Source organism: Leptodactylus fuscus, chromosome 6 (assembly GCF_031893055.1).
Source record: "Leptodactylus fuscus isolate aLepFus1 chromosome 6, aLepFus1.hap2, whole genome shotgun sequence".
In the NCBI taxonomy this organism is placed as follows: Eukaryota; Metazoa; Chordata; class Amphibia; order Anura; family Leptodactylidae; genus Leptodactylus; species Leptodactylus fuscus.
Genome location: NC_134270.1, coordinates 153,211,427 through 153,236,907, shown reverse-complemented (window position 1 = coordinate 153,236,907; position 25,481 = coordinate 153,211,427). Strand labels below are relative to the sequence as shown.

The 25,481-nt window shown below is 43.6% G+C and overlaps 1 protein-coding gene across 1 annotated transcript in view; it reads left to right on the top strand.

Annotated features, from left to right (window-relative positions):
- Positions 1-2,272: 2,272 nt before the first annotated feature.
- The window catches only part of TMEM278 (transmembrane protein 278), a 129,475-nt gene continuing 106,266 nt past the window's right edge, over positions 2,273-25,481 (top strand). The window contains exon 1 of the mRNA XM_075277672.1: positions 2,273-3,107. Coding sequence (XP_075133773.1) covers positions 2,838-3,107 — 270 coding nt within the window. The 5' untranslated portion in view covers positions 2,273-2,837. The remainder of the gene's footprint in view (positions 3,108-25,481) is intronic.

Genomic DNA, 25,481 nt, shown 5'->3' with positions numbered 1-25,481 from the left:
ATTATTCCCTTCCAGAAGATAAGAATCTGCCCTGGTCACATCAGATATCAGAGCCGCGTCTTGTAGCATCACCTCGGCACCCATCACACCACCAGAATAGACTCCCATAGCTCACGGAAGGTTCCCATGGAATGACAGCGAGCAGAAATCTATTGGAAAACCATATAACTGTTCATTACACCATGGATACGCTTTATTTGCTGAAACCTGAATACGGCTTTCAGGCATATATCATCCCTTAGATATTCTTATCTGCAAGAGCAGACCATCGTAGATCATAAAGCTTAAAGTGAGTCTGTCACCAGAGCCCAGACGTGAGGAATCTCAGTTTAGCTGCTGTTGCTTTAATGTTACCATATTGATCTGTGAAGCTTCTGCAGTTTGCAGGGCTCTCTTATGCTGATCCAGCGAGCAATTGAAACCCTCTTCCTCCTCACCCATGTGCCTGCTATTAGTTTGTACTTCAGTGTGGCTTATGTACCTTGACTGTTCATGCTCCACTGCTCTAATACTGACCTATGTCTTATTACTGGAAATCTGCTTGTCTTCTGATTTTGGCTCTGACTTTACCTCTTAGATTGACTTTTGGCTTGGACATGTTCACTCTTCTGATCCATACCTCTGATTTTGATCTACCTAGTGAGTTTATCATGGGTTCTGGTTTGATTTGAGATTGTGGAGTGTTTATTTCTTATACCAGTTTCTGTGATGATAACTTGGGCCCCAAATTAAGCACAAGGCTATCTGGCTTGGCAGCTGGCGCTGATGAAGACATTTGGGTGCCCAGGATCTATCTCTGAGCACTGTGTGAGTATAAAACAGCTTATTCCACTGCTTTCTGTTGTCAGCCAGTTCTTGATATTTGCTCCAGTGACACCAGCACATCAACCTAGCCCTGTAGATAGGTTAGGGTCACCTGAATCAAATGGTGTTCCCCTTGTAAATTGCTGCCTGTGTTACAGATATATCACTGTTTTTCATTACCATTGCTCCAAGGAGCTAATTTGCATATTGACAAACATGGTGATATCTTGGCAATGGAGTCAGCAATTCCCGAAGAGTTGATATGCTGGGCTTTAGGGACTTTCGGGACCCTTTATGGGCCGCTCTAGTAGAGAATGTCTCCATAATATAGCAGTCAATGGAATATGCAGTAATTTAGTATTAATAAATGTTACATATATATGAAACGCAGTCACATTGGTACACTGGCTTCCGTTTTTCTACTCCATTGCAGAATCAGAACATCAGAAATACTGGAAGCACTGGACAGTTGGACACCAATGGAGTCCAAATGATCTCATTGACTATAGTGTGGTCCGTTGGGCTTTGTAAGGGGGCGTTCACACTTGCACCCCTGTCCGCCCTTTGAGGTTCCGTCCTAATCCCAGAGACACTGGACAGGGGATGGCTTGCCGGTGGTCAGTTTATTGCACGGACACAAAGTCCTGCATGTCCGACTTTGTGTCCATGCAAAAAAAAACCCAGTTTCACCGCAGAGCGACCGCATACGGACACCGGCGGTTTGCTTTAAAAACCCATTGAAGTGAATGCCGGCAAGCCGTCCCCTATGCAGTTTCTCTGGGGCTTAGGATGGAAAGTGTGAACGCCACATCACAATATTCTGTGTTTCGCTGGATGTAAGGGTGCATTCACACGGAGTAACGTGCCGCGTGATGTGGCACTTATACGGCGTGTGAGACTTTGCACGCCGTAATAGCTCCCATTTGCCAGGCGCAAAATATTGCGGCGTATACGATCCAGGCTCCCATTGAAATCAATGGGAGCTTTTACGGCGCGCAAAGTCTCACTCGCCGTATACGCGCCACATCACGCGGCACGTTACTCCGTGTGAATGCACCCTAAAGGTCCTGCATGCAGGACTTTTTCTGTCCACCATTTTTAATGGATTCTGCAGATGTAAACTTATGATGCAGATGTGAATTTAGCTGAACCCCACACATGTCCATAGGTTCTGTATTATGGTTCTTCGCATGTACAGAACCTCTATAGGGCCTGAATATTTATTTTTTACGTTCGTCCATTGAAGTTTCAATCACCGTCACGCTTTAACCACTGACTTGTATAGAGCCGAATCCTGGAAGATCATGTCACCATTGATTCAGCTCTACATGTGGCAAACACAAAGTGACACACACATCCGCACCTCGCGGGGACATGTAAGCGTCAGAAATTGAAAAAAAAATTCTGCCCTATTACCCCCCGGCTGGGAAGTGTGACAAAGTCAGAATTGGTTTATGGAATAATGATATTAGCTTCCACTTGGAATAACCTGAATTGATGGAGCAGGACCTAGGTGTCGATGTGCTAGCTGCATGCATGCTAAGCAGAGAGACAGATTGTGTGGCTCAGTCAGCAGCCGATTGGCTAGTGGCAGTAGACAGTTCTTCGAAGCAGGCTCACAAAGCTCAGGCGGCGAACGGGGAAACATCAAGCCTGAAAGAACTAGCAGCGAACAGAGCAGCTCCTCAGTCTGCAGGCAGCACTTCTACATACAGGGTCTCTTGTAAGTGACACTCATCTCCATGCCCACAGGAAGACCATTATGACCACTTGGCCTGAAGAAGTCTTCTCCTTAACCGTGCCAGTCTTCTCCATGGATCTAGCACTCAAGGCTTTTTGCATATAAGAAGAACATTTTACCAAGTTTATTGACAATTCCTAGAGAAATTCCAGCCCGTGTCAGTCGCCCCTCGCACTTTGCACATGGTGAACGTTGAAGTGTGAAAAAGCCGAGTGTGGACACATCCGAATAACACATTACGAAGAGAAGCTCTCGGAATTTTTTTTTTATTTTCGGAAATTGAAGCTGAAAAATGTCTGACCAAGAAATTGATGACTTTGATGTGGACAGCATGTCGGACACCTCTAGAATGATCCCGGGGCTCCCCCCTTATAATATGGATGACCAGCTGTTACCCATGGAGTCTCGGAGCAGGTGGGGGTGCTGGATGTGGACGGTGTTTGTTTCGGGAGCGAACTTTTTGGCTTTTCTTGTTAACTCCATCATCCTGGCTATCATATTCACCATCGTATTGACCCCGACCATCGTAGTGGTTTATTTCGGATTTAAGTGCCATTCAAGGGTAAGTACATTGAGATTTTGTGTCTTCAAGGACTGGTAAGGATATATTTAATATTATGATATGGCAGGGGGGAAAGAGGAAGGGTTAAAAGCTTACTTTGCTCATCGACAGCTCAGAGCAACTTATTATTTTCGATGGGATTATCAGTTTTTAACACTTTCAGTTCCTGCTAGTGGGAGCCGTACTTCACTCACATGGTCCGTGCATGCAAGAGATGTCCTAACAGGGGCGTGCGGTGCGGTACTGTTCACATAAGTTCTAGTATTGGTAACCAAAGAATGCAAGAAGACTCATCACAATGGGGTCCTTGCACTAAGTACTTTACCTGGTTTATAGGGGCCCCCAAAAGTTACCAGCTAATATTCATTGGTCCGATACGGGGTGAGATTAGAGGGATAAATCCTTTTTGTAAATCTAATAGGTCATTTCCTTCTGTGCCTGAATATACAGTATATTGGAAATACAAATGCGTATACACTTTTAATAGCTGTTGACTGGCGGCTATTCCTTTATTCACCCCCATGTATGTGCATGCTCAGCTCAGCTAAATATACATGCATTCTGAATATAGAGATGAAAGTAAGCTATATATCACTATATACCTCTTAATATTGCCCGTCCTTCCTTCCCCACCATCATGAGCGAAGGGGAAGTCAGTAACCCCGATACAATCAGTGGATCAGGCTTTTAGATTGGTTACACTTGGTCATAATATGGCGAAATTTTAGTATCCGTAGAATCCCGGAATCAAACCTGGATCACTGAAGGATTTTAAGGTTATCTAAGTTGAGTTGATGTAATATTGCCATCTGAGATAGTCATGTCTGATAGGTGAGGGTCTTTGGGACCCACATCGATGTTGACAACAAGGATTCCCAACCTACATCTCGCTGCTGCAATTATCGGAGAGGAGATAATTTACTTCTACGTTAGTCCTGAGAAGGGTAGAGAGGATAGATATAGAAATGGCGATTGCGGCGACAAGAACCCCCTGTTCTCATGATGAGATTACCACTTTAAAGGATTGCACCAACATTTTTTTTTTTAATTTATTTAATAATCTCTTAATTTTTCTAATCTGTTTTTATTTTTTCATTGTAGATGATTTATTCTTTGTTCTGTACATGGCTATGGAGGCGGCCATGTTGCCTGAGCTTCTCCAAAGCACTCTTAACAGCATTTAGTGGCATGCTTTACAGCAGGGTTACAGCCATAGGTAGCAATAATCTGGCGCAAGCCCAGTGAGATCTATGGGAGAGTTTTCTAGGCATGCTCTTTGTAGCGAAGGAAGCGAATAACTCATCCATTGTCAGTAGTGGATGTCATAAGGCATCACTATAGGTGTTATCTACAGAAGTATTATCTTCTATTGTAATCCTATCTTTGATGGAAGTTTTGTGACTACCGCATCTCTACAGATTTAGCAAGTGTCAATCTATTATTAGGCTTATTGACCAGAGTGAAAATTGACATGGAAAAATTTTAAAAATATATACTGTATATAAATTAAAATTAAATCCAATAATTATAAAAAAATTCTTAAAATAGGTAAGACATGCTTTAAAAAAGAGGTAATCTATTGATCGTTTGGTGATCGATGATGGTGAAACTGTGTCATATACAATAAACACATGAGGCATTTTTTAGACAATATTATACTGCACCAGATTTATCACAGTACCTGAAGCTATTAGGCTGTCTAAGTCTATACCTCCTTTTAATTTGACTTAAAAGTTCTTGGCGTGTTTATGGTGCACAGAGGTGCAAATTAAGCCACACCCCTTTCCTTCAAAGCCACACCTGTTTCCCGTGAGGCCACTTCCACTTTTTGGTCAAGTCGGAAAAGTGTCTAAAGCACTTTATAAATGTGGCACACAACATGCTAAACAGTTTTTTGGTGCAAAATACACCAGAATTCTAAATTCTATATCACCCCCATTTTTGGTATATTCTGTCAAATTTAAGCCACACCCCTTTTCGGAAAAAAAAAAAAAAACTAGCTCAAACTAAATGCACTAAAGGATTGCACTTAGGATGCGCCATGTTAATGCCAGTGTCTAGTCATAGCCACAAAGGTGAATCTGGACCGCTGATTGAATTCTGGGTGAGTTTTTAAGATGGTGGATTATTATTTATTTATTATGCTTACTTATATAGCACCATCATATTCCGCAGCGCTTTACAGACATTGTCAGTCACTGTCCCACATAGGGCTCACAATCTAAATTCCCTATCAGTATGTCTTTGGAGTGTGGGAGGAAACCAGAGTACCCGAAGGAAACCCACGCAAACACAGGGAGAACATACAAACTCTTTGCAGATGTTGTCCTTGGCAGGATCCAAACCCAGGACTCCAGTGCTGCAAGGCTGCAGTGCTAACCACTGAGCCACCGCGCTGGATTCAAGAAACACAACATCAGTATGCAAGTACTTGTGATAACTGCAAATCAAAATAAGAAGAAATTTATTTGGCAGTTTTTGGAGAATTTGGCTTATTGAGTCCAATACCTATTCACTTTCTTTACGTCTTATAGATAACTACAGACACGGCGCCCCTATTTTTACCAACCGAAAGTCAGTAGGTATGATCATAGGCGCTGGAGACTAAAACATAGTCCCATTGAGATATATAAGACTGGATGGAGGACGGGATTATCTATGAAGGAGTAGCTTAAAGGGAGTCTATCCACAGTAAATAGGTTATAAACCTAATTCCAATACCTTCTATAGGTTCTATAGTTTCCAAGTATGCCTCAGTTATTCAGCTTTGGAGACCGATTTTTCATGTAAATTCCCATTGTATGTATATGCAAATGAGAGAAGTGCGTTGCAGGCGTATCTTAGCTTGCCTGAACTTTGGTCTCAGCCCTAGATTCCCAAGTAAAGCACTCTTCCTCGGCGTGAATCTTCCAAGATACATTTCGTTTCGGTGGCTTGGGTCTATGATTCAATTTGGGTCGAACTGGAATTAAAGTTAATGTACACTTCCTCGCGATGTCTCTATCGGTCACGTATGTCATGATACTCAGGGTGCCCATGTGACCAATCACAAGCCTCAGCAGTGACCCCAGACATATGTTGTCATCAGGAGAGACCCCAGAGTATAATAATTAACCACAATGTATCATCGCGCGACCATTTCAATTAATCAGAGACAAATTTCCAATTGTTCACTTTGGAACTATTTGGGATATTTGGGTCGAATACTCTTTCCTCGTGAAATAACAACTCTATCGCTGTGTTATACTCTGTTAATCCTACTGGAAATGGAAATAAGTGGACTATTGGATGTGACCATATTATCAATGATTCATGTCTCTACCCAGTTATACATTTCCAGGAGTAATATCAGAGGAATGATACAATGCAGAGTTCTGTAAGGCGATACGACATTGTTATTACAGCAGACACGTCCGGACGGCTCTAACTAGCTCTCATGCGTCTTGGCGCTCAGGTCTGGTGGGGGTCCCAGCTGTCAGACCTTAGTAATAGGGGTTAGCAAGGCGAAGAGTGGGATTCAGCATGTACAATCGGGTTTGGATTACCATCGGTGTCAATAATTTAGCTACCTCTTTCCTACATGTTCCTTTCCTTCTCCTTATGGGGCCGTTCTCCATGAAGTCTGTATTATTAATGTCGTGTCTCTGGGGTTCAGTCAGCGTGCATCGGCTGCAGTAATGATGCGCTATTCCTTTAAATGGCTTCCCTTTCTCTTGTCTGAATATGGATGATATTCTGCAACTTCTCTGATTCCAGTGCATGATGCGACTGACAGTAAATCAATGGCCGGGGACACTGTGACAACTACAATTATCACGTGTGAAGGCGAAAGTGCAGCAGGCATCAGGCTACATGATGAGGGTTTATGGAGACTGTTCTCTATGGCACATCTCTCTTTGTGCTGCTGCTTTTTTTGCATTATTATCTATATAACCCATAGTATATCAATCACTGTATATAGGACAACATTACAGTCCTGATATATGGCATTTTACAACTACATAGATGGATCACATTGCATAAAACATGTCCCTCTATTTTCATCTATGGTATCTCATTGAGACCCCTCGATCACTAGAATGGGGCCATAGCAGCCCAATTTGATTGCATTGCTCAATGTGCCCTGAGATTGCAGCTGTGCCACTCCCAGCCTGGCACTGTGTAGAAAACTACAACGGAGTTGCAATACCTGCACAACCCCAGATAAAGATGGGTGAACCTCCTGTATTTGGACAAACAGATCCCCCAGTTTGGTCCGAACTTGTTCAGATAGAACCGGAAGTGACCCCAGGGGAGGTGACAAAAATAAAAAACATTTATTCTTACCTTATGTTACCTCATTTGGCTTCCTCGCGGCATCCGCTGCTTTGTCTCTGCTTCCTTGCGGCATCCACTGCTTTGTCTCTGCTTTCTCGCGGCATCCACTGCTTTGTCTCTGCTTCCTCATGACATCCGCTGCTTTGTCTCTGCTTCCTCGTGTCATCCGCTGCTTTGTCTCTGCTTCCTCACGGCATCCACTGCTTTGTCTCTGCTTCCTCACAGCATCCACTGCTTTGTCTCTGCTTCCTCACAGCATCCGCTACTTTGTCTCTGCTTCCTCACGGCATCCACTGCTTTGTCTCTGCTTCCTCATGGCATCCGCTGCTTTGTCTCTGCTTCCTCATGGCATCCGTTGCTTTGTCTCTGCTTCCTCATGGCATCCGCTGCTTTGTCTCTGCTTTCTCACGGCATCCGTTGCTTTGTCTCTGCTTCCTCAAGGCATCCGCTGCTTTGTCTCTGCTTCCTCACGGCATCCGCTGCTTTGTCTCTGCTTCCTCACAGCATCCGCTACTTTGTCTCTGCTTCCTCACGGCATCCGCTGCTTTGTCTCTGCTTCCTCACGGCATCCACTGCTTTGTCTCTGCTTCCTCACAGCATCCGCTACTTTGTCTCTGCTTCCTCATGGCATCCGCTGCTTTGTCTCTGCTTTCTCACGGCATCCGTTGCTTTGTCTCTGCTTCCTCGTGGCATCAGGCGCTCTGTCTCTGCTTTCTCATGGCATCTGCTGCTTTGTCTCTGCTTCCTCATGGCATCCGCTGCTTTGTCTCTGCTTCCTCACGGCATCCGCTGCTTTGTCTCTGCTTCCTCACGGCATCCGCTGCTTTGTCTCTGCTTCCTCACGGCATTCGCTGCTTTGTCTCTGCTTCCTCACGGCATTCGCTGCTTTGTCTCTGCTTCCTTGTGGTATCCGCTGCTTTGTCTCTGCTTCCTCACAGCATCCGCTGCTTTGTCTCTGCTTCCTCACGGCATTCGCTGCTTTGTCTCTGCTTCCTTGTGGTATCCGCTGCTTTGTCTCTGCTTCCTCACAGCATCCGGTGCTTTGTCTCTGTTTCCTTGCGGCATCCGCTGCTTTGTCTCTGTTTCCTTGTGGCATCTGCTGCTTTGTCTCTGCTTCCTTATGGTATCTGTTGCTTTGTCTCTGCTTCCTCACGCCATCTGCTGCTTTGTCTCTTCTTCCTTGTGGCATCCGCTGCTCTGTTTCTGCTTCCTCACGGCATCCATTGCTTTGTCTCTGCTTTCTTGCGGCATCCGGAGCTTTGTCTCTGTTTCCTCACTACTATCGTAAATAGGGTCCCTCAGGATTAGGGTTGAGCCGATCTTGAGATTTCAGGATTAATTTCAAAATCCGATTTCAAATCATTTTCCGTCTGATCCTGATCGTGAAATTTGCTCGATCGCCGATCAGAATCTGATCTTTTCCAATCCTGATCGCTCAACCCTACTCAGGATCGATTTTCCAGGAATCTCTGTTGGTTTAATATGGAATAATATTCAATCGATATGACATTGTTATTACAGCAGACACGTCCGGACGGCTCTAACTAGCTCTCATGCGTCTTGGCGCTCAGGTCTGGTGGGGGTCCCAGCTGTCAGACCTTAGTAATAGGGGTTAGCAAGGCGAAGAGTGGGATTCAGCATGTACAATCGGGTTTGGATTACCATCGGTGTCAATAATTTAGCTACCTCTTTCCTACATGTTCCTTTCCTTCTCCTTATGGGGCCGTTCTCCATGAAGTCTGTATTATTAATGTCGTGTCTCTGGGGTTCAGTCAGCGTGCATCGGCTGCAGTAATGATGCGCTATTCCTTTAAATGGCTTCCCTTTCTCTTGTCTGAATATGGATGATATTCTGCAACTTCTCTGATTCCAGTGCATGATGCGACTGACAGTAAATCAATGGCCGGGGACACTGTGACAACTACAATTATCACGTGTGAAGGCGAAAGTGCAGCAGGCATCAGGCTACATGATGAGGGTTTATGGAGACTGTTCTCTATGGCACATCTCTCTTTGTGCTGCTGCTTTTTTTGCATTATTATCTATATAACCCATAGTATATCAATCACTGTATATAGGACAACATTACAGTCCTGATATATGGCATTTTACAACTACATAGATGGATCACATTGCATAAAACATGTCCCTCTATTTTCATCTATGGTATCTCATTGAGACCCCTCGATCACTAGAATGGGGCCATAGCAGCCCAATTTGATTGCATTGCTCAATGTGCCCTGAGATTGCAGCTGTGCCACTCCCAGCCTGGCACTGTGTAGAAAACTACAACGGAGTTGCAATACCTGCACAACCCCAGATAAAGATGGGTGAACCTCCTGTATTTGGACAAACAGATCCCCCAGTTTGGTCCGAACTTGTTCAGATAGAACCGGAAGTGACCCCAGGGGAGGTGACAAAAATAAAAAACATTTATTCTTACCTTATGTTACCTCATTTGGCTTCCTCGCGGCATCCGCTGCTTTGTCTCTGCTTCCTTGCGGCATCCACTGCTTTGTCTCTGCTTTCTCGCGGCATCCACTGCTTTGTCTCTGCTTCCTCATGACATCCGCTGCTTTGTCTCTGCTTCCTCGTGTCATCCACTGCTTTGTCTCTGCTTCCTCACGGCATCCACTGCTTTGTCTCTGCTTCCTCACAGCATCCACTGCTTTGTCTCTGCTTCCTCACAGCATCCGCTACTTTGTCTCTGCTTCCTCACGGCATCCACTGCTTTGTCTCTGCTTCCTCATGGCATCCGCTGCTTTGTCTCTGCTTCCTCATGGCATCCGTTGCTTTGTCTCTGCTTCCTCATGGCATCCGCTGCTTTGTCTCTGCTTTCTCACGGCATCCGTTGCTTTGTCTCTGCTTCCTCAAGGCATCCGCTGCTTTGTCTCTGCTTCCTCACGGCATCCGCTGCTTTGTCTCTGCTTCCTCACAGCATCCGCTACTTTGTCTCTGCTTCCTCACGGCATCCGCTGCTTTGTCTCTGCTTCCTCACGGCATCCACTGCTTTGTCTCTGCTTCCTCACAGCATCCGCTACTTTGTCTCTGCTTCCTCACGGCATCCGCTGCTTTGTCTCTGCTTCCTCACGGCATCCGCTGCTTTGTCTCTGCTTCCTCGCGGCATCCGGCGCTCTGTCTCTGCTTCCTCATGGCATCTGCTGCTTTGTCTCTGCTTCCTCATGGCATCCGCTGCTTTGTCTCTGCTTCCTCATGGCATCCGCTGCTTTGTCTCTGCTTTCTCACGGCATCCGTTGCTTTGTCTCTGCTTCCTCGTGGCATCAGGCGCTCTGTCTCTGCTTTCTCATGGCATCTGCTGCTTTGTCTCTGCTTCCTCACGGCATCCGCTGCTTTGTCTCTGCTTCCTCACGGCATCCGCTGCTTTGTCTCTGCTTCCTCACGGCATCCGCTGCTTTGTCTCTGCTTCCTCACGGCATTCGCTGCTTTGTCTCTGCTTCCTTGTGGTATCCGCTGCTTTGTCTCTGCTTCCTCACAGCATCCGCTGCTTTGTCTCTGCTTCCTCACGGCATTCGCTGCTTTGTCTCTGCTTCCTTGTGGTATCCGCTGCTTTGTCTCTGCTTCCTCACAGCATCCGGTGCTTTGTCTCTGTTTCCTTGCGGCATCCGCTGCTTTGTCTCTGTTTCCTTGTGGCATCTGCTGCTTTGTCTCTGCTTCCTTATGGTATCTGTTGCTTTGTCTCTGCTTCCTCACGCCATCTGCTGCTTTGTCTCTTCTTCCTTGTGGCATCCGCTGCTCTGTTTCTGCTTCCTCACGGCATCCATTGCTTTGTCTCTGCTTTCTTGCGGCATCCGGAGCTTTGTCTCTGTTTCCTCACTACTATCGTAAATAGGGTCCCTCAGGATTAGGGTTGAGCCGATCTTGAGATTTCAGGATTAATTTCAAAATCCGATTTCAAATCATTTTCCGTCTGATCCCGATCGTGAAATTTGCTCGATCGCCGATCAGAATCTGATCTTTTCCAATCCTGATCGCTCAACCCTACTCAGGATCGATTTTCCAGGAATCTCTGTTGGTTTAATATGGAATAATATTCAATCGATATGACGTGTAGTCTGTACAGTTGCATTCTTCCTCCTGACCATGGGAACACTTTGCTAGTAGTAGGAAACCCCTCTCTGAGCCGTTCACAAGAAGCCTTAAGCCATACATAGATTTTAGATAGCTGTGGACCAAACACTCAATGTCAGTGGTTTGTCTCTTCAAGTAAAAAGGATTGGGCCAATTTATTTGATCCCTATCTCTCATGGCATCTGCGTTTAGAGGGGAGGCAGGTGGTCTCCATACACAATACCCTACGTTCACATCTATTCCGGGAAGTTCATTCTTCTTGTCCATCAGAGGAAAATGGTCTATCTGATGATGGAAATAATGACTGACACCAATGGATCCCAAGGTACCCCTTTGCCTATAATGGGGCCATCAGGTGTCCATTTTATTCCAGATGGACACCTGCCGTACATGTTAACATAACCCAAGATGTTTGTCTGAATCCTGGAAAATCGGTGGATATTGTCCACATCAGAGTTAAACCTCTCAGCTGCCCCTATAGAGAGTTCACTGTATATAATAAATTCCATCTGGTCTAACTTATAAGTTAAGCGTCTTGGCCAGAGAGGAAAATATTGTTTTAACTAGCCAAATATATGTTAAAAAGAAAAGAAGTGCTCACCTTACTGATTTTCTTTGGCACTCCGATGCTAACTAGGTCTCTACTTCCTGTCCCCGTTTCAGCACACAGGAAATGCCCACTCAGCCATTCACTTTGCTGAGGCGGATCAACGCTGCAGGCAGTGATAGACGGATGAAAGTTAATGATTTTGATCACGCTGTCCATCATTTTAGCTTGCTATTCTATTTTTTCCAATATTATAGACAGAATTTGCAACAGAACCTTCCATGAGAGTGTGAACATGGCCTTAGGAGGATTCTAGAAAAGCGGTTTAATGTAAATCTGCCATACTGTGCACTAAACTTGATTTATGGGAATTTATGGATTTTTTTCATTGTCCCCTCCGCCTACGTCACTGTGGTGAGGTTCATTTATGCCATATAACAGATACACATATATATATATATATATATATATATATATATATATATATATATAGTGCATTTAATACTATTAAGCACCTGCAGACCCAGCGATAGGATTATAGGTACCTATAAAAGCCGCCTGTATTGTACTCAATTTACTGCACAGTATTTAGCACCTTTAATGGGATTTACATTCACTCTCCGTACTTGTTATTACATTGGATGCATTAAAGGGCTTACATCCAGGTTATTAACAATTTGTGGTGTTTCCTGCTGTGAAGACTTCATGAATAATCCCATAGGAATTCTATACAATAACAATGTTGCCAATTAAACCAGGTCAAAACAAAACCATAGAGGTCAAGCTGCGTGATGTCAATCCACCTCCGGTCCCTGCGGGTCAGGGATTGTGAATGCTGTTACCTAATCCTATTTAATAGAAGAACAACTCAATGTGTCTGTGCAGGGCTGATCAATTGGACAGTCTGAAGACCATTGTGTTATACCGTGCCGTGTGGGCTGATGTCAGTGCAGTGACCTCTTTACGAACAATGGAGGCAAATGTTCATCTTTTAAGAATGGTCCTCTGTTTTGGGGTTATTTTGAGAAGTTCTTCAACATCTGAAACCCATTTACATGACTTACTATGACTTCCGACCCTACATTTACACATCCATCACATCCATGTTACCTTTCTCATCTTTTACCTCCAGTGATTTTCTTATTACTTGATCGTAACACAGAATTCCTAATTCTGCTTCTCACCTTTTTTAGTTAGCCACAGGATCATTGTAAGAGATGGGCGAATTGGCTTGTACTAAGCCAGGTTCATCCTGAATGTTCCAAATTGTTTTGTACGAAATTGAACAAATGGAGATTTATCATGGAAAAATTAAAAAGACTGCAAAATTGTAATTTGGGATCTATTCGAAACTTAATGTATAATAGGTGGTGGCCCTGGGAGATGAAAAAAAAAAAAATTATACTCACCATGTCTATTAGGCCTCCTTACGGTATCTGGCGCTCACCTGGTGATGTTCGGTGCTCTTCATTGACGTCCTTGGCCTTTGAATGGGCCTCAGTGGTGGCATGGGCAACAACCTGGGGCCATGATGTATATTATAGATCTATCATATTCCATTTTATAAGAGATCCTAACAGATCTTGAAACATGCCACTGACTTAGGCCCCAGGCAACAGACTGAGTGTGCCGTCCGATGTGGGGCTCAGTTTGGAGCAGAATGTACTCAGATGATAGAATGACATGTGAGTGTTCCGTAATGAACTCACCTCTATAGCGGCCTCCGATGTATACTGTTCCCATGACACAGAGCAGGAGAGGATATGCTTTATGTTCATCGGAACGGTGCGGACCTTCGGACGTCCCCTTAGTGGAGCATTGGTCTGCATAATATGTCATGTGCATTAGGTCTATTCCTAGGTTCACCAGGCACCTGTCTTTATTAGATAGAGTAGCATGACATGCTATCAATCTTACATTCAAACAACCAAGTTTCAACCGTAAAACTAGGTCTCTGCGTTGGCCGGATTTAGCAATGAACAGTATAACAGGAGAGGGACTCTTAGCAGTATAGCCATCAATGATGCTAGGAGTCCCTGCCCCCAGCGATATACTGTCCTGTACTATAATCACTATAGAGCAGCATGTCACTGAGAGTCAGGAACTCCTAGAACCATAGATAACTGTATTACTAGGAGTCCCTCTCCTGACATAGATAACTGTATTACTAGGAGTCCCTCTTCTGACATAGATAACTGTATTGCTCGGAGTCCCTCTCCTGACATAGATAACTATATTACTAGGAGTCCCTCTCCTGACATAGATAACTATATTACTAGGAGTCCCTCTCCTGACATAGATAACTATATTACTAGTAATCCCTCTCCTGACATAGATAACTATATTACTAGTAGTCCCTCTCCTGACATAGATAACTATATTACTAGGAGTCCCTCTCCTGACATAGATAACTATATTACTAGTAATCCCTCTCCTGACATAGATAACTATATTACTAGGAGTCCCTCTCCTGACATAGATAACTATATTACTAGTAATCCCTCTCCTGACATAGATAACTATATTACTAGTAGTCCCTCTCCTGACATAGATAACTGAATTGCTCGGAGTCCCTCTCCTGACATAGATAACTATATTACTAGGAGTCCCTCTCCTGACATAGATAACTGTATTGCTCGGAGTCCCTCTCCTGACATAGATAACTATATTACTAGTAATCCCTCTCCTGACATAGATAACTATATTACTAGTAGTCCCTCTCCTGACATAGATAACTATATTACTAGGAGTCCCTCTCCTGACATAGATAACTATATTACTAGTAATCCCTCTCCTGACATAGATAACTATATTACTAGTAGTCCCTCTCCTGACATAGATAACTATATTACTAGGAGTCCCTCTCCTGACATAGATAACTATATTACTAGTAATCCCTCTCCTGACATAGATAACTATATTACTAGTAGTCCCTCTCCTGACATAGATAACTATATTACTAGTAGTCCCTCTCCTGACATAGATAACTATATTACTAGGAGTCCCTCTCCTGACATAGATAACTATATTACTAGTAGTCCCTCTCCTGACATAGATAACTATATTACTAGGAGTCCCTCTCCTGACATAGATAACTATATTACTAGTAATCCCTCTCCTGACATAGATAACTATATTACTAGTAGTCCCTCTCCTGACATAGATAACTATATTACTAGTAGTCCCTCTCCTGACATAGATAACTATATTACTAGTAATCCCTCTCCTGACATAGATAACTATATTACTAGTAGTCCCTCTCCTGACATAGATAACTATATTACTAGGAGTCCCTCTCCTGACATAGATAACTATATTACTAGGAGTCCCTCTCCTGACATAGATAACTATATTACTAGGAGTCCCTCTCCTGACATAGATAACTATATTACTAGGAGTCCCTCTCCTGACATAGATAACTATATTACTAGGAGTCCCTCTCCTGACATAGATAACTATACTGCTAGGAGTCTCTCTCCTGACATAGATAACTGTATTACTAGGAGTCCCTCTCCTGACATAGATAACTGTATTACTAGGAGTCCCTCTTCTGACATAGATAACTGTATTGCTCGGAGTCCCTCTCCTGACATAGATAACTATATTACTAGGAGTCCCTCTCCTGACATAGATAACTATATTACTAGGAGTCCCTCTCCTGACATAGATAACTATATTACTAGTAATCCCTCTCCTGACATAGATAACTATATTACTAGTAGTCCCTCTCCTGACATAGATAACTATATTACTAGGAGTCCCTCTCCTGACATAGATAACTATATTACTAGTAATCCCTCTCCTGACATAGATAACTATATTACTAGGAGTCCCTCTCCTGACATAGATAACTATATTACTAGTAATCCCTCTCCTGACATAGATAACTATATTACTAGTAGTCCCTCTCCTGACATAGATAACTGAATTGCTCGGAGTCCCTCTCCTGACATAGATAACTATATTACTAGGAGTCCCTCTCCTGACATAGATAACTGTATTGCTCGGAGTCCCTCTCCTGACATAGATAACTATATTACTAGTAATCCCTCTCCTGACATAGATAACTATATTACTAGTAGTCCCTCTCCTGACATAGATAACTATATTACTAGGAGTCCCTCTCCTGACATAGATAACTATATTACTAGTAATCCCTCTCCTGACATAGATAACTATATTACTAGTAGTCCCTCTCCTGACATAGATAACTATATTACTAGGAGTCCCTCTCCTGACATAGATAACTATATTACTAGTAATCCCTCTCCTGACATAGATAACTATATTACTAGTAGTCCCTCTCCTGACATAGATAACTATATTACTAGTAGTCCCTCTCCTGACATAGATAACTATATTACTAGGAGTCCCTCTCCTGACATAGATAACTATATTACTAGTAGTCCCTCTCCTGACATAGATAACTATATTACTAGGAGTCCCTCTCCTGACATAGATAACTATATTACTAGTAATCCCTCTCCTGACATAGATAACTATATTACTAGTAGTCCCTCTCCTGACATAGATAACTATATTACTAGTAGTCCCTCTCCTGACATAGATAACTATATTACTAGTAATCCCTCTCCTGACATAGATAACTATATTACTAGTAGTCCCTCTCCTGACATAGATAACTATATTACTAGGAGTCCCTCTCCTGACATAGATAACTATATTACTAGGAGTCCCTCTCCTGACATAGATAACTATATTACTAGGAGTCCCTCTCCTGACATAGATAACTATATTACTAGGAGTCCCTCTCCTGACATAGATAACTATATTACTAGGAGTCCCTCTCCTGACATAGATAACTATACTGCTAGGAGTCTCTCTCCTGACATAGATAACTATATTACTAGGAGTCCCTCTCCTGACATAGATAACTACATTACTAGTAATCCCTCTCCTGACATAGATAATAGAGATGAGCGAACACTAAAATGTTCGAGGTTCGAAATTCGATTCGAACAGCCGCTCACTGTTCGAGTGTTCGAATGGGTTTCGAACCCCATTATAGTCTATGGGGAACATAAACTCGTTAAGGGGGAAACCCAAATTCGTGTCTGGAGGGTCACCAAGTCCACTATGACACCCCAGGAAATGATACCAACACCCTGGAATGACACTGGGACAGCAGGGGAAGCATGTCTGGGGGCATAAAAGTCACTTTATTTCATGGAAATCCCTGTCAGTTTGCGATTTTCGCAAGCTAACTTTTCCCCATAGAAATGCATTGGCCAGTGCTGATTGGCCAGAGTACGGAACTCGACCAATCAGCGCTGGCTCTGCTGGAGGAGGCGGAGTCTAAGATAGCTCCACACCAGTCTCCATTCAGGTCCGACCTTAGACTCCGCCTCCTCCGGCAGAGCCAGCGCTGATTGGCCGAAGGCTGGCCAATGCATTCCTATGCGAATGCAGACTTAGCAGTGCTGAGTCAGTTTTGCTCAACTACACATCTGATGCACACTCGGCACTGCTACATCAGATGTAGCAATCTGATGTAGCAGAGCCGAGGGTGCACTAGAACCCCTGTGCAAACTCAGTTCACGCTAATAGAATGCATTGGCCAGCGCTGATTGGCCAATGCATTCTATTAGCCCGATGAAGTAGAGCTGAATGTGTGTGCTAAGCACACACATTCAGCACTGCTTCATCAAGCCAATACAATGCATTAGCCAGTGCTGATTGGCCAGAGTACGGAATTCGGCCAATCAGCGCTGGCTCTGCTGGAGGAGGCGGAGTCTAAGGTCGCTCCACACCAGTCTCCATTCAGGTCCGACCTTAGACTCCGCCTCCTCCGGCAGAGCCAGCGCTGATTGGCCGAAGGCTGGCCAATGCATTCCTATGTGAATGCAGACTTAGCAGTGCTGAGTCAGTTTTGCTCAACTACACATCTGATGCACACTCGGCACTGCTACATCAGATGTAGCAATCTGATGTAGCAGAGCCGAGGGTGCACTAGAACCCCTGTGCAAACTCAGTTCACGCTAATAGAATGCATTGGCCAGCGCTGATTGGCCAATGCATTCTATTAGCCCGATGAAGTAGAGCTGAATGTGTGTGCTAAGCACACACATTCAGCACTGCTTCATCACGCCAATACAATGCATTAGCCAGTGCTGATTGGCCAGAGTACGGAATTCGGCCAATCAGCGCTGGCTCTGCTGGAGGAGGCGGAGTCTAAGGTCGGACCTGAATGGAGACTGGTGTGGAGCGATCTTAGACTCCGCCTCCTCCAGCAGAGCCAGCGCTGATTGGTCGAGTTCCGTACTCTGGCCAATCAGCGCTGGCCAATGCATTCTATTAGCCCGATGAAGTAGAGCTGAATGTGTGTGCTAAGCACACACATTCAGCACTGCTTCATCAAGCCAATACAATGCATTAGCCAGTGCTGATTGGCCAGAGTACGGAATTCGGCCAATCAGCGCTGGCCAATGCATTCTATTAGCCCGATGAAGTAGAGCTGAATGTGTGTGCTAAGCACACACATTCAGCACTGCTTCATCAAGCCAATACAATGCATTAGCCAGTGCTGATTGGCCAGAGTACGGAATTCGGCCAATCAGCGCTGGCTCTGCTGGAGGAGGCGGAGTCTAAGGTCGGACCTGAATGGAGACTGGTGTGGAGCGATCTTAGACTCCGCCTCCTCCAGCAGAGCCAGCGCTGATTGGCCGAATTCCGTACTCTGGCCAATCAGCACTGGCTAATGCATTGTATTGGCGTGATGAAGCAGTGCTGAATGTGTGTGCTTAGCACACACATTCAGCTCTACTTCATCGGGCTAATAGAATGCATTGGCCAGCGCTGATTGGCCGAATTCCGTACTCTGGCCAATCAGTGCTGGCCAATGCATTCTATTAGCTTGATGAAGCAGAGTGTGCACAAGGGTTCAAGCGCACCCTCGGCTCTGATGTAGCAGAGCCGAGGCTGCACAAGGGTTCAAGCGCACCCTCGGCTCTGATGTAGGAGAGCCGAGGGTGCACTTGAACCCTTGTGCAGCCTCGGCTCTGCTACATCAGAGCCGAGGGTGCGCTTGAACCCTTGTGCACACTCTGCTTCATCAAGCTAATAGAATGCATTGGCCAGCGCTGATTGGCCAATGTATTCTATTAGCCTGATGAAGTAGAGCTGAATGTGTGTGCTAAGCACACACATTCAGCTCTACTTCATCGGGCTAATAGAATGCATTGGCCAGCGCTGATTGGCCAGAGTACGGAATTCGGCCAATCAGCGCTGGCTCTGCTGGAGGAGGCGGAGTCTAAGATCGCTCCACACCAGTCTCCATTCAGGTCCGACCTTAGACTCCGCCTCCTCCAGCAGAGCCAGCGCTGATTGGCCGAATTCCGTACTCTGGCCAATCAGCACTGGCTAATGCATTGTATTGGCGTGATGAAGCAGTGCTGAATGTGTGTGCTTAGCTCTACTTCATCGGGCTAATAGAATGCATTGGCCAATCAGCGCTGGCCAATGCATTCTATTAGCGTGAACTGAGTTTGCACAGGGGTTCTAGTGCACCCTCGGCTCTGCTACATCAGATTGCTACATCTGATGTAGCAGTGCCGAGTGTGCATCAGATGTGTAGTTGAGCAAAACTGACTGGAGCGATCTTAGACTCCGCCTCCTCCAGCAGAGCCAGCGCTGATTGGTCGAGTTCCGTACTCTGGCCAATCAGCGCTGGCCAATGCATTCTATTAGCCCGATGAAGTAGAGCTGAATGTGTGTGCTTAGCACACACATTCAGCTCTACTTCATCAGGCTAATAGAATACATTGGCCAATCAGCGCTGGCCAATGCATTCTATTAGCTTGATGAAGCAGAGTGTGCACAAGGGTTCAAGCGCACCCTCGGCTCTGATGTAGCAGAGCTGAGGGTGCACAAGGGTTCAAGTGCACCCTCGGCTCTCCTACATCAGAGCCGAGGGTGCGCTTGAACCCTTGTGCAGCCTCGGCTCTGCTACATCAGAGCCGAGGGTGCGCTTGAACCCTTGTGCACACTCTGCTTCATCAAGCTAATAGAATGCATTGGCCAGCACTGATTGGCCAGAGTACGGAATTCGGCCAATCAGCGCTGGCCAATGCATCCCTATGGGAAAAAGTTTATCTCACAAAAATCACAATTACACACCCGATAGAGCCCCAAAAAGTTATTTTTAATAACATTCCCCCCTAAATAAAGGTTATCCCTAGCTATCCCTGCCTGTACAGCTATCCCTGTCTCATAGTCACAAAGTTCACATTCTCATATGACCCGGATTTGAAATCCACTATTCGTCTAAAATGGAGGTCACCTGATTTCGGCAGCCAATGACTTTTTCCAATTTTTTTCAATGCCCCCAGTGTCGTAGTTCCTGTCCCACCTCCCCTGCGCTGTTATTGGTGCAAAAAAGGCGCCAGGGAAAGTGGGAGGGGAATCGAATTTTGGCGCACTTTACCACGTGGTGTTCGATTCGATTCGAACATGGCGAACACCCTGATATCCGATCGAACATGTGTTCGATAGAACACTGTTCGCTCATCTCTAATAGATAACTATATTACTAGGAGTCTCTCTCCTGACATAGATAACTATATTACTAGGAGTCCCTCTCCTGACATAGATAACTGTATTACTAGGAGTCCCTCTCCTGACATAGATAACTATATTACTCGGAGTCCCTCTCCTGACATAGATAACTATATTACTAGGAGTCCCTCTCCTGACATAGATAACTATATTACCAGGAGTCCCTCTCCTGACATAGATAACTATATTACTAGTAGTCCCTCTCCTGACATAGATAACTATATTACTCGGAGTCCCTCTCCTGGCATAGATAACTATATTACTAGGAGTCCTTCTCCTGACATAGATAACTATATTACTAGGAGACCCTCTCCCATAGATAACTATACTGCTAGGAGTCCCCCTCCTGACATAGATAACTATATTACTAGGAGTCCCTCTCCTGACATAGATAACTATATTACTAGGAGTCCTTCTCCTGACATAGATAACTATATTACTAGGAGTCCCTCTCCTGACATAGATAACTATATTACTAGTAGTCCCTCTCCTGACATAGATAACTATATTACTAGGAGTCCCTCTCCTGACATAGATAACTATATTACTCGGAGTCCCTCTCCTGACTTAGATAACTATATTACTAGGAGTCCCTCTCCTGACATAGATAACTATATTACTAGTAGTCCCTCTCCTGACATAGATAACTATATTACTAGGAGTCCCTCTCCTGACATAGATAACTATATTACTAGTAGTCCCTCTCCTGACATAGATAACTGTATTACTAGGAGTCCCTCTCCTGACATAGATAACTATATTACTAGGAGTCCCTCTCCTGACATAGATAACTATATTACTAGGAGTCCCTCTCCTGACATAGATAACTATATTACTCGGAGTCCCTCTCCTGACATAGATAACTATATTACTAGTAGTCCCTCTCCTGACATAGATAACTATATTACTAGGAGTCCCTCTCCTGACATAGATAACTATATTACTAGGAGTCTCTCTCCTGACATAGATAACTATATTACTAGGAGTCCCTCTCCTGACATAGATAACTGTATTACTAGGAGTCCCTCTCCTGACATAGATAACTATATTACTAGGAGTCCCTCTCCTGACATAGATAACTATATTACTAGGAGTCCCTCTCCTGACATAGATAACTATATTACTCGGAGTCCCTCTCCTGACATAGATAACTATATTACTAGGAGTCCCTCTCCTGACATAGATAACTATATTACTAGGAGTCCTTCTCCTGACATAGATAACTATATTACTAGGAGTCCCTCTCCTGACATAGATAACTATATTACTAGTAGTCCCTCTCCTGACATAGATAACTATATTACTAGGAGTCCCTCTCCTGACATAGATAACTATATTACTCGGAGTCCCTCTCCTGACATAGATAACTATATTACTAGGAGTCCCTCTCCTGACATAGATAACTATATTACTAGGAGTCCCTCTCCTGACATAGATAACTATATTACTAGTAGTCCCTCTCCTGACATAGATAACTATATTACTAGGAGTCCTTCTCCTGACATAGATAACTATATTACTAGGAGTCCCTCTCCTGACATAGATAACTATATTACTCGGAGTCCCTCTCCTGACATAGATAACTATATTACTAGTAGTCCCTCTCCTGACATAGATAACTATATTACTAGTAGTCCCTCTCCTGACATAGATAACTATATTACTAGTAGTCCTTCTCCTGACATAGATAACTATATTACTAGTAGTCCTTCTCCTGACATAGATAACTATATTACTCGGAGTCCCTCTCCTGACATAGATAACTATATTACTAGTAGTCCCTCTCCTGACATAGATAACTATATTACTAGTAGTCCTTCTCCTGACATAGATAACTATATTACTAGGAGTCCCTCTCCTGACATAGATAACTATATTACTAGTAGTCCCTCTCCTGACATAGATAACTATATTACTAGGAGTCCTTCTCCTGACATAGATAACTATATTACTAGGAGTCTCTCTCCTGACATAGATAACTATATTACTAGGAGTCCTTCTCCTGACATAGATAACGATATTACTAGGAGACCCTCTCCCATAGATAACTATACTGCTAGGAGTCCCCCTCCTGACATAGATAACTGTATTACTAGTAGTCCCTCTCCTGACATAGATAACTATATTACTAGGAGTCCTTCTCCTGACATAGATAACTATATTACTAGGAGTACCTCTCCTGACATAGATAACTATATTACTAGTAGTCCCTCTCCTGACATAGATAACTATATTACTAGGAGTCCCTCTCCTGACATAGATAACTATATTACTCGGAGTCCCTCTCCTGACATAGATAACTATATTACTAGGAGTCCCTCTCCTGACATAGATAACTATATTACTAGGAGTCCCTCTCCTGACATAGATAACTATATTACTAGTAGTCCCTCTCCTGACATAGATAACTATATTACTAGGAGTCCTTCTCCTGACATAGATAACTATATTACTAGGAGTCCTTCTCCTGACATAGATAACTATATTACTAGGAGTCCCTCTCCTGACATAGATAACTATATTACTAGGAGTCCCTCTCCTGACATAGATAACTATATTACTAGGAGTCCCTCTCCTGACATAGATAACTATATTACTAGGAGTCCCTCTCCTGACATAGATAACTATATTACTAGGAGTCCCTCTCCTGACATAGATAACTATATTACTAGGAGTCCCTCTCTCGACATAGATAACTATATTACTAGGAGTCCCTCTCCTGACATAGATAACTATATTACTAGGAGTCCCTCTCTCGACATAGATAACTATATTACTAGGAGTCCCTCTCCTGACATAGATAACTATATTACTAGGAGTCCCTCTCCTGACATAGATAACTATATTACTCGGAGTCCCTCTCCTGACTTAGATAACTATATTACTAGGAGACCCTCTCCTGACATAGATAACTGTATTACTAGGAGTCCCTCTCCTGACATAGATAACTATATTACTAGGAGTCTCTCTCCTGACATAGATAACTATATTACTAGGAGTCCCTCTCCTGACATAGATAACTGTATTACTAGGAGTCCCTCTCCTGACATAGATAACTATATTACTAGGAGTCCCTCTCCTGACATAGATAACTATATTACTAGGAGTCCCTCTCCTGACATAGATAACTATATTACTAGTAGTCCCTCTCCTGACATAGATAACTATATTACTAGGAGTCCCTCTCCTGACATAGATAACTGTATTGCTCGGAGTCCCTCTCCTGACATAGATAACTATATTACTAGGAGTCCTTCTCCTGACATAGATAACTATATTACTAGTAATCCCTCTCCTGACATAGATAACTATATTACTAGTAGTCCCTCTCCTGACATAGATAACTATATTACTAGGAGACCCTCTCCCATAGATAACTATATTACTAGGAGTCCCTCTCCTGACATAGATAACTATATTACTAGTAGTCCCTCTCCTGACATAGATAACTATATTACTAGGAGTCCCTCTCCTGACATAGATAACTATATTACTAGGAGCCCCTCTCCTGACATAGATAACTATATTACTAGGAGTCCCTCTCCTGACATAGATAACTATATTACTAGGAGTCCCTCTCCTGACATAGATAACTATATTACTAGGAGTCCCTCTCCTGACATAGATAACTATATTACTAGGAGTCTCTCTCCTGAGATAGATAACTATATTACTAGGAGTCCCTCTCCTGACATAGATAACTATATTACTAGTAGTCCCTCTCCTGACATAGATAACTATATTACTAGGAGTCCCTCTCCTGACATAGATAACTACATTACTAGTAATCCCTCTCCTGACATAGATAACTATATTACTAGGAGTCCTTCTCCTGACATAGATAACTATATTACTAGGAGTCTCTCTCCTGACATAGATAACTATATTACTAGGAGTCCCTCTCCTGACATAGATAACTGTATTACTAGGAGTCCCTCTCCTGACATAGATAACTATATTACTCGGAGTCCCTCTCCTGACATAGATAACTATATTACTAGGAGTCCCTCTCCTGACATAGATAACTATATTACCAGGAGTCCCTCTCCTGACATAGATAACTATATTACTAGTAGTCCCTCTCCTGACATAGATAACTATATTACTCGGAGTCCCTCTCCTGGCATAGATAACTATATTACTAGGAGTCCTTCTCCTGACATAGATAACTATATTACTAGGAGACCCTCTCCCATAGATAACTATACTGCTAGGAGTCCCCCTCCTGACATAGATAACTATATTACTAGGAGTCCCTCTCCTGACATAGATAACTATATTACTAGGAGTCCTTCTCCTGACATAGATAACTATATTACTAGGAGTCCCTCTCCTGACATAGATAACTATATTACTAGTAGTCCCTCTCCTGACATAGATAACTATATTACTAGGAGTCCCTCTCCTGACATAGATAACTATATTACTCGGAGTCCCTCTCCTGACTTAGATAACTATATTACTAGGAGACCCTCTCCTGACATAGATAACTGTATTACTAGGAGTCCCTCTCCTGACATAGATAACTATATTACTAGGAGTCCCTCTCCTGACATAGATAACTATATTACTAGGAGTCCCTCTCCTGACATAGATAACTGTATTACTAGGAGTCCCTCTCCTGACATAGATAACTATATTACTAGGAGTCCCTCTCCTGACATAGATAACTATATTACTAGGAGTCCCTCTCCTGACATAGATAACTATATTACTCGGAGTCCCTCTCCTGACATAGATAACTATATTACTAGTAGTCCCTCTCCTGACATAGATAACTATATTACTAGGAGTCCCTCTCCTGACATAGATAACTATATTACTAGGAGTCTCTCTCCTGACATAGA